Raw genomic sequence first — 10,049 nt, 5'->3', positions numbered from 1 at the left:
ACGGCTAAATTCATCTTCTACATCAGAACACTACTCCTAAGATTGGGTTGTAGCCATGTCTCGGTCTTTCATTTAGAATAGGGGCAGCTTCGGTCTCCTTCAACACTGACACTCCAGTGCATATTATTAAAAGATTGGGCAGATGGAAATCCTCAGTCTACAACCGATATATTCCTCATCCCAAGAAAGAAATGAGGAAAGCTTTTAAAAGTTTGGCTTTGTAAATTTGATGCAATAAGTGTGTTTTTCTTTAATACCTTTTCACCCTCTTTGCATGAACCCGATTTACATATATTACTAATATGTTTCTGAACATATATATTATATTATTCACTCACTCACTCACTCTCTGGGCCGGCCTAAGACATCATGCTGCCTAGGTCCAACGATAAATGACTATGGGGGATAATGTATAACAAACACAGGTTACTGGCTATGGGGGAGATAATGTATAATAAACACAGGTTACTGGCTATGGAGGATAATGTATAATAAACACAGGTTACTGGCTATGGGGGGATAATGTATAAAACACAGGTTACTGGCTATGGGAGGATAATGTATAATAAACACAGGTTACTGGCTATGGGAGGATAATGTATAATAAACACAGGTTACTGGCTATGGGAGGATAATGTATAATAAACACAGGTTACTGGCTATGGGGAGGATAATGTATAATAAACACAGGTTACTGGCTATGGGGGGATAATGTATAATAAACACAGGTTATTGGCTATGGAGGATAAGGTATAATAAAGACAAAAAAAAAATAAAAAATAAAAAATGAATGCAGCTTCAGCTGGAATGTGTCTGCTGACTGTGAGGTACAGGGTCAAAGTTTACTCAATGATGACGAATAGGGGGCGGACCGAACATCGCAGACGTTCGTGAACATGCTATTTTCACCAGGAACTATTCGCCAGCGAACCGTTCGGGACATCACTATTTAACAACAAAAAAAAACAACAAGTAGTAAATACTACTGACAATAGGTCCCATATAGTAAATATATAGAATATAGGGGACTGTAGGACTAAAATCTGTAGAATCTGCACATATTGTCCAATGTAAACAGATCTCCAACACTCAGCAAACACGTTTCGGCTTCAGTGCCTTCTTCAGGCCTCTACATCGCTCCTCATCTGATGAGTTTAAATATCCTGAAATAAATCATGCAATCCAGCTGTTCCTAATGCCGCACCAGAAGTGATCTGTTTACATTGGACAATCTGTGCGGTGTATTTTCATGGATTGTTGGTATAGCATCTAAACACTGTACTTAGTGTCTTTTTATGCCTACTTTATCTGGTAGAATACGTACACTGCTTTTCTACAGATTTTAGTCCTACAGTCCCTTATTTTACATACTTTTTTATATGGAATGAATTTTGTTTGATAAAATTGTAATTTTACACGTCTTATCTGGACTTTATAGGCTTTGAATAGCGCAATGAAAGGACACTGAACTTTTTATTTATTTATTTTACATTGTATTCTTTGTTGTTTTCGAATTCCTCTATTTGAATAATTACAGATATTATTACATTAATACCATTTCTAATATCAGCTCCTGTTCCGATATTCAGCTTGTACAGTACTCTGGTTTATTTTTGTGCTTATAAGGGTTTGATATGGTAACCCTGAGCCCAGTGTTGTAGAGCAATTTTTGGTTAATAAGCACTTTTCATTCTGCTATTTTTTTTAAAGGAAATTACTTTTACATTTGCACTTTTCCCACTTTTTATATGAAGATATGTTACTATAACAACTAAAACAATCAGTGCTCTCTATAGATACATTGTTCAAGACTAGATGACAGTATTAAGGTGATCTAAAAAAATGAAACAATTTGGTGTTAATAAACAATATTCATACAGCATTTGTGCTTGATGCCCTTTATGCCATGCTTATTGTTATAACAATGTCATAATCAACTAGTTCAGCATGATATGGGTTAAAACAAGTCGAAAACATCTAATAACAGATATTTTGTTTATGTTTACCATTTTTGCTCATCAAAGAATATGATTTTATTTGAATTTAAATATTTTATGTAGACTCAAAAGAGCCTGGTCTTTAGTTATTTTTCTCCATTCCCGAGGGATTTCAGCTGGAATAGCTTTATAGTATTCTGCAAATCGATCTCCAAACTGCACAAAAACAAATTTCCAGTAAGTTGAGGAACTCATGTCTCTGTCGGGTTGTATGATCCAGTCTGGATAAATTGCGCGATAATCTTTGTACGGGTGCCATTCGCCGCCTGTGTCTGAGTTCATAAAAAAGTCATTGGACAGGACATCATTGGAACATATAGTATTGCAAAGAACATTGGATTCTGACCACATATGTTCAGTTAATCCTTCAGGGCGATGCACAGAGGCAAAGTGCTGGCTGTGCCGAGTTCCTCCTGCCTCACATGGAGCATTACAAAATGGGCATTTCTTTCCACATCCAATTATTTTTTTGAACAATTCATCCCGAGGCTTCCATGTAATTACAGAAAAGAAAGATTCAAAATTCAACAAAATGATCTCATATCCAATTTCATCTCTTATTTTACTGAGGAAATGCTCAATCTCAGTACAAAATTCGTTTATACATAAAGTATTGTGGGAACTCGACACTTTCATTGAATTCCTTGAAAGCACTAAATGCTTGTCTAATGCTTTAAAAAATGTTTCCAAGAAGCCACTTAAACTTTTACTATTTTGGACCTTCTGGTCTCTAAGGGCAGCTCGGACTTTTTGAGCAATGGAAGAGAGGATCTGTGATAATAAGTTGTCTAAACTTTTAGTATTTGCATAGTTATTTGCAATATAAGTTGAAATCCAGTTTCTCACATAGTTTTCATACTGTGTAATGTATTGTAAGTAGTTTTCAAACCGGTTTATTTCAAGCAGTTCCTTCAGAAGCATGAACTGGAAATGCATCCGGCTTTTGAATCTCATGGCATCAGAACTTGTTAATACATCATCAACAATTTCATTCCCAACACTTTTGTACATGTGATCAATTATCGCTGGTTTCAAACACTCATTGCAGAATTGTTTAGCCTGTTTGCTGGTGTCTTCTTTACATTGGAGTAAGTCTTTAAACTTTGAAAGGTATTGAGATTGAAGATCAGGAAGCAGATGTTCTGGATTGTTATTTTTCCTGAAAGTATCATGTATCGTCTGAAAGTAAGGAACTGATCTCCCCAAAATGTGTAGTTTTAGATCAACCTCAAACAGTGGGTTGTAGTGGAGGTTTCTTACCTCTTTTGTATCCAGTTTGTCATTTATCCTAGTCAGTAATTCCCAACAATACATTTCACTATAATCTTCTTTTGTGGTCACCTTTCCCTCAACATAATTTTGGCAATCAGCTGTTAAAGTAAGTAAATGCTGATTTAATTTTTTTAAATAACTATTAGTAAAGAATTGTTTTACAATTTTGAACAAACCCATATCAATGTAGTCACTAGTCACTTTAAAACTTTTCTGTCCGTAATCTTTTAGTGACTTAACGTTATTTAATTTCTCAGTGACAGCACCAGGCTTGTTCTTCATCTCCTGTTTCAGTTGTTCCAACATTTCTACATCAATTTGGCGTGTCTGTACCCGAAACTCAGTAATATTAATTCCCTGTAGAATATTGCCCCATATTTCATTAAATGTTCTCTCTAGCTCTGTTTCATTGAGCATAGTTTGGTTCATTTTGTGAGAAGCCAGATGTTCATTAAGTTTTCTTTCAATTAACTGCCTGTATTTTTTTTGCATATTTTGAATCTCACATTTTCCATTTTGAATTCTGACCGTCTCCCAACATTTGTTGGACGCCATAACTTCAAGATCTTTTCTTAGACTTTTTACATGAATCAAAAAATCTTCCCTATATCGTTCTACCAGATGCACATTGACACAGCCACTCTTGAAGAACAGTTCTAACTTCTGGGTCATTTCTGTCTCTTCTCTGTCTAGCAGTTGTTTGATTTTGTTTTCTATAATATCTGATGTTACATTTTGTAGATTTTCTGGTGATTGATTTTTTATTTTATTTTCATAGTTAGCCAAATTAGAATGGACTTGTTTGCGAAAGTTCCATTCCAACTCTGAGTACATTACGGACAGTTGATCATAAGCTTCTGCCACAAGGATATTTCGGAAACTGAAAATAAATGATTCATGTTTTACAGCCTTTGCCAAACTCTTCACCCATTCAATGAATAAAGAAATATTTTGTGGTCCAGGATATTCACTGCCTTTCATAATTCTTATTAAATGTTTTTTCAAGTTACAAACATTTTCACTGTACCCTGAGTTTACTAGAGCCATGGGTGGAACACCATGCCACAATCCAGGGATGTACCAGGTGTGCTTCTCAGGATCATAATTAATGATATCAGACAAAGTAATGTGTCGATTTATTTTCTCCATTTTTACTGCTATATGTGTCACATCATTTAATTCTTTCAAAAGATTTCTTCTACTGAGCTCATTTTGTACATGTGCTGTCACATCGCTCACATTATGATGCACAAGGTGACAGTTTGGTTTCTTTCCAACTTCACTCATCCGAAGGAAAGCATGAACCACAATCTGCAAAGTGTCTTTCATTTCTGCTGCATTCTCCATGGCCATGTTAATTATGGTGATATCACTTAGCCCGACCACTAGAGTTGCCAGCTCATTGTCATGTTCATAGCTGTTCTCCAGAGAAGACAATTCAGGGGCTTTCAGACCTTCAGTATCAATAACCAGAATAAAGTCACAGTCCAGCGCCTTCTGGACATTCTCTTTCACTTTAATAAGTGACATGAAAGCCCCTCGTGTACATCGACCACTGGCCACTGGGAACTGCAAACCAAACATGGTGTTCAGAAGGGTTGATTTCCCCGTACTCTGAACTCCCAGCACAGTGATCACTCTCATTCTGCATTGTCCTCCTGTCTTAGTGTCCAGCTCAGTCAGGACATCAGTTATCCACTGCAGGGGGATGTTGGAGGCATCTCCATCAATCAGCTCCAATGGGAACCCACCCCACAAGAGGTTAGCAGCTATTCCTGGGAGTTTAGAGAACTGTCGCTGATCTGGACTGATGTGTTTATGTTTAATCATAGCACACTCGGCTTCATAAAACTGCCCCATTTCACGTAGGAAATGTTCAATTCCCAATGAGTTGTCCAAAATATTTTGTGATTGTTGCTTCAGTTCTCTTGTGTTTGTTAAAGTATTAGTGTTTTTCTTGTGCTTATCCTGAAACAAAAAAACATTTTTTCTAGCCATCATATCAAGGTAAAACTTCAACCATTTAATGAAATATTTTTTTTCTATCTCTCTTAAAAGTGTGATAGCTTTGAGAAAGTTCTTTATACCATCGGGCATCTGATGCTGATATTGCGTCCTGGTCAATTCAAAGTGTTTATTTGTTAGTTTATTTCTGTAAGTGGTACTGTTACATTTTCCTTGGTTCGTCATTCTGCACATCTCTTTTTCTATCATAGATATTTCAATCCACAGATCACCCTGCAGTCGCATAGTATCTTTCTTGTATTGAGCCACATCCTTTATTTCACTAGTGATTAACAAGGCATGCTTCCTGGCTTCCTGACATTCCACAGAATCCTCATCTACTCGTATTCCATTCAGTTTGGCCAAATGTGCCACGTCCTCTAGGCTTAGGTTGTTGTCTTCGCATTTGTTGTAGTGTGAAATCATTTCTTGTATATCTTTAACAGACTTTATGACATTTCTGTCATCAATCTTAATCATGAAAACATTCATTTTTAGAGACAATTGTTTTAGATTTTTTCTTGTCATCTGCATTTTCTGTTTGTCGTTATTTTGGCCAAGAACAAAATAGTAATGTATCTTTGTTTCGGCCAATTGGGAAAACAGTCTGTAATCCTCTTCAGTAAAACTCTCAATAAATACAAAGACCGCGGCAGATATCTGTGTTAGAAAGGTGAACTGTGTCAAGTTAGATTTCAGGTCTCCGTGTAAATTGGTGACAGCAAAGGGTTCTGGGAAAGTTTCAGAGTTCCCCGTACCACCAGGGAAGAACCAAGATATCTCCACTAGCCCATCAGAGACATTTCGAGGGTAATTCCCTCCATCCATTGCATGATTCACAAAAATATTGAAGTGTGAATGAGCCGGGCTTAGCAAATGATTCAGGTATTTAGATTTGGATAAGGTGCATCTCCTCAACCGCACAAAAGAGAAGGTTGGCATGGGGATTTCCACTATACTGTCTTCCATAAACCCTTTTCTTTCTGCTAATGAGCGAGGTGTCCATTTCTTCACAATATCTCTCATTGCCCATAGCATGAAGGTGCAGTTAGAACCATCCCCAGCAGGGAGCAGCAGAGGGACAGCAAACTGACACATGGACATCTTTCTTATAATTTCCTGCTGTAAGAAATGGTCTGAACAATTCAGGAGAACACACAGAACATCCAGGGGGTGGACAGAATCAGACGAGTCTGTTTCTTCATCATCGTTAAAACTCTGAAACCTGCTCAGACTATCCCTAGTTTTTGCACTTTGTGCAGGTTCTTTAAGTGTTGTGTTTCTTGCATTCACATTGAGAGCCATTACATTCTGCAGAAAATACCAGGGAATGTCCTCTACAGTCCATAATTCAATGTTGTTCATGGATTCCTGCCCGATATTCAAAACGTCCTGTAGAGTGAGCTTTGCTCGTTTGTATTCTCCCATCTTTAGCCGTGACACGAGGGAAGCATATTCAGGGCTTTCTCCTGGGGAAAACAAACAATAAAGAAAAATGTGTTTAGTGTCTCCTTTTCTTTAATGCTGAAGACAATATTGAATTTTATACTATATTATAAGGCATACTTTAGATACTGTTCTTCTTCATAAAATGGGAAAACCCAACAAAGGCAAATTAGTGATAGCCAGTAAAGAGCTGAGACAGGGTTGAAAACTACATACTTGAAAGTTCCAAAATTAAACTCATCTGTGGCAAGAGGACAAGAGGAAATGATGACCCCTGGTGCACATGTAAATATATGTGTGCATTTGTATGGAGTGTCAGAATACATGCAGAGTACATGCTGTGTGTAAATGAGCAGGAGTTTGGTATTAATTCTTGTGCTGCATGTGTGCGTGAATGTTGGTGTTTTTTTGTAGTGTGGCAGTAGGTGAGTATATGGAGGTGTATTCGTGTTGCATGGCAGTGTGTGCAAATATATGGTGTATTTCTGTGTGTCAGTCTGTGTGCATGTAGTTTGTGTATAATTTGTGTAAGAAGTGTAGTATTTTATGGTGTCTGTGAGTGTATTTTGTTTGTCTTCATTTTGTCTCACTCTCCATCCCCATAAATATTGTTTCTCTCCATACCCCCTTAATATTGTCCCCCTTTTCCACTTCTTTGTTTTGTCCTGCCTATTCAAACCTCCAACTTTCCCTCCAACAACAATAAAATATATATATATTAATATATACACACAGCTCAAAAAAAATAAAGGGAACACAAAAATAACACATGCTAGATCTGAATGAATTAAATATTCTTCTGAAATACTTTTGTTACAAAATGCCTTTCATAACTGTCTCTTCAAGTGACAAATTGCCCTGCTTCCCTGTATTATGGAGAAGCCTTATTGCCAGCCTCCTTCCCCATGACTATGGACCGGGTGTGTATGGCCCTTTAAGAAACGTCTGGGGACATATTGTGACTTTGGTGAACAATGCCCCTTTAAGACTATGTCCCCAGACCTGTAAAATAACTTGTTCATGCCTTTCTCCCATTTGGTTCAGTAAATGGGGCTTACTGAACCAAGTACCACACAGCCGCACCACCCAGAAGTGGAAGTGTGCCATCAATTTACCTCCCAGGCTGGGAGCCTGCTGTAGGTAAATTGCCGACCGTTGGGTGGCCGCAGTTCGTGCAAATAAACACGTGGCGGCGGTCATCTGTGTTCATTCGAATGAGGTCAGCGGTAGTGAGGTTGCGAACATAAAATTTTTGGTTCGCGAACGGCGAACGCGAACTTCCGCAAAGGTTCGCGAACGGGCGAACTGGGCAAACCGCCATAGACTTCAATGGGCAGGTGAATTTTAAAACCCACAGGGACTCTTTCTGGCTACAATAGTAATGGAAAAGTTGTTTCAAAGGGACTAACACCTGGACTGTGGCATGCCGGAGGGGCATCCATGGCAAAACTCCCATGGAAAATTACATAGTTGATGCAGAGTCTGGTTTTAATCCATAAAGGGCATAAATCACCTAATATTCCTAAAATGTTTGGAATAACCTGCTTTATTGATGTTGTATCGATCATGTAGTGTAAGGGTTACGCCCGCTTCACAGTGACAGACCAAACTCCCCGTTTAACGCACCGCAAACAACCGCAAACTCCCCATTTGCACAAGGTTGGATACCTATCGATGGTTCGATATTCTGAGCGCTCTCTGATTTACTGTACACGACTATTCGATATTCCCACAAATTTTATATAGCATTTTATGTTTGTTTGAGACCGCCTTAAAAATATTGGATATCGCTAAAAATCATGATCACTATATACTTTCTTTACAAATCTCTAAAATGAACCAAACTACTCATCCATCCGCAATACCACTTTATCCCACCTAGAACTGGTGCCCAGTTAAAATACTTGACTCTTACTTACCCACACTCAGTCATGCCACACACACATTTCACCACTACTCTCACTGAATCCCTCTGACTACGGCTAAATTCATCTTCTACATCAGAACACTACTCCTAAGATTGGGTTGTATCCATGTCTCGGGTCTTTCATTTAGAATAGGGGCAGCTTCAGCCTCCTTCAACACTGACACTCCAGTGCATATTATTAAAAGATTGGGCAGATGGAAATCCTCAGTCTACAACCGATATATTCCTCATCCCGAGAAAGAAATGAGGAAAGCTTTTAAAAGTTTGGCTTTGTAAATTTGATGCAATAAGTGTGTTTTTCTTTAATACCTTTTCACCCTCTTTGCATGAGCCCGATTTACATATATTACTAATATGTTTCTGAACATATATATTATATTATTCACTCACTCACTCACTCTCTGGGCCGGCCTAAGACATCATGCTGCCTAGGTCCAACGATAAATGACTATGGGGGATAATGTATAATAAACACAGGTTACTGGCTATGGGGGAGATAATGTATAATAAACACAGGTTACTGGCTATGGGGGATAATGTATAATAAACACAGGTTACTGGCTATGGGAGGGATAATGTATAATAAACACAGGTTACTGGCTATGGGGGGATAATGTATAATAAACACAGGTTACTGGCTATGGGGGATAATGTATAATAAACACAGGTTACTGGCTATGGGAGGATAATGTATAATAAACACAGGTTACTGGCTATGGGGGGATAATGTATAATAAACACAGGTTACTGGCTATGGGAGGGATAATGTATAATAAACACAGGTTACTGGCTATGGGAGGATAATGTATAATAAACACAGGTTACTGGCTATGGGGAGGATAATGTATAATAAACACAGGTTACTGGCTATGGGGGGATAATGTATAATAAACACAGGTTACTGGCTATGGAGGGATAATGTATAATAAACACATGTTACTGGCTATGGGGGGATAATGTATAATAAACACAGGTTACTGGCTATGGGAGGGATAATGTATAATAAACACAGGTTACTGGCTATGGGGGATAATGTATAATAAACACAGGTTACTGGCTATGGGGGATAATGTATAATAAACACAGGTTACTGGCTATGGGAGGATAATGTATAATAAACACAGGTTACTGGCTATGGGAGGATAATGTATAATAAACACAGGTTACTGGCTATGGGGGGATAATGTATAATAAACACAGGTTATATAAGGCATCGATTTTAGGTAGCGGGAGAAAAACATGCTTGGTCGGTCCTCCTACTTCAAATTTGGGGCACTGCGCATGCAATCTAATGTGCCACCAGATAGGAGTGGTGTGTTAAGTAGTAGTATTCCTATCAGTTTAATCCCTGTTACGTCCCCTATCAGGGGACGTGTATCTAAGGCATCGATTTTAGGAAGTGG

At 38.1% G+C, this 10,049-nt stretch overlaps 1 protein-coding gene across 1 annotated transcript; it reads right to left on the bottom strand.

The window, feature by feature from the left end:
- Nucleotides 1–2,033: 2,033 nt before the first annotated feature.
- LOC134571040 (up-regulator of cell proliferation-like) lies at nucleotides 2,034–6,728 on the bottom strand. The gene has a single exon (XM_063429083.1). The coding sequence runs from the start codon at nucleotides 6,699–6,701 to the stop codon at nucleotides 2,034–2,036; it is 4,668 nt and encodes a 1,555-aa protein (XP_063285153.1). The 5' UTR covers nucleotides 6,702–6,728.
- Nucleotides 6,729–10,049: the final 3,321 nt, after the last annotated feature.

Source organism: Pelobates fuscus, chromosome 8, assembly GCF_036172605.1.
Source record: "Pelobates fuscus isolate aPelFus1 chromosome 8, aPelFus1.pri, whole genome shotgun sequence".
In the NCBI taxonomy this organism is placed as follows: domain Eukaryota; kingdom Metazoa; phylum Chordata; class Amphibia; order Anura; family Pelobatidae; genus Pelobates; species Pelobates fuscus.
This window is presented reverse-complemented; position numbering and strand designations above follow the sequence as displayed.

Coding starts and splice junctions, on each gene's coding strand:
- LOC134571040 (XM_063429083.1), bottom strand. CDS start 6,701: ATGGGAGAATACAAACGAGCAAAGCTCACTCTACAGGACGTTTTGAAT.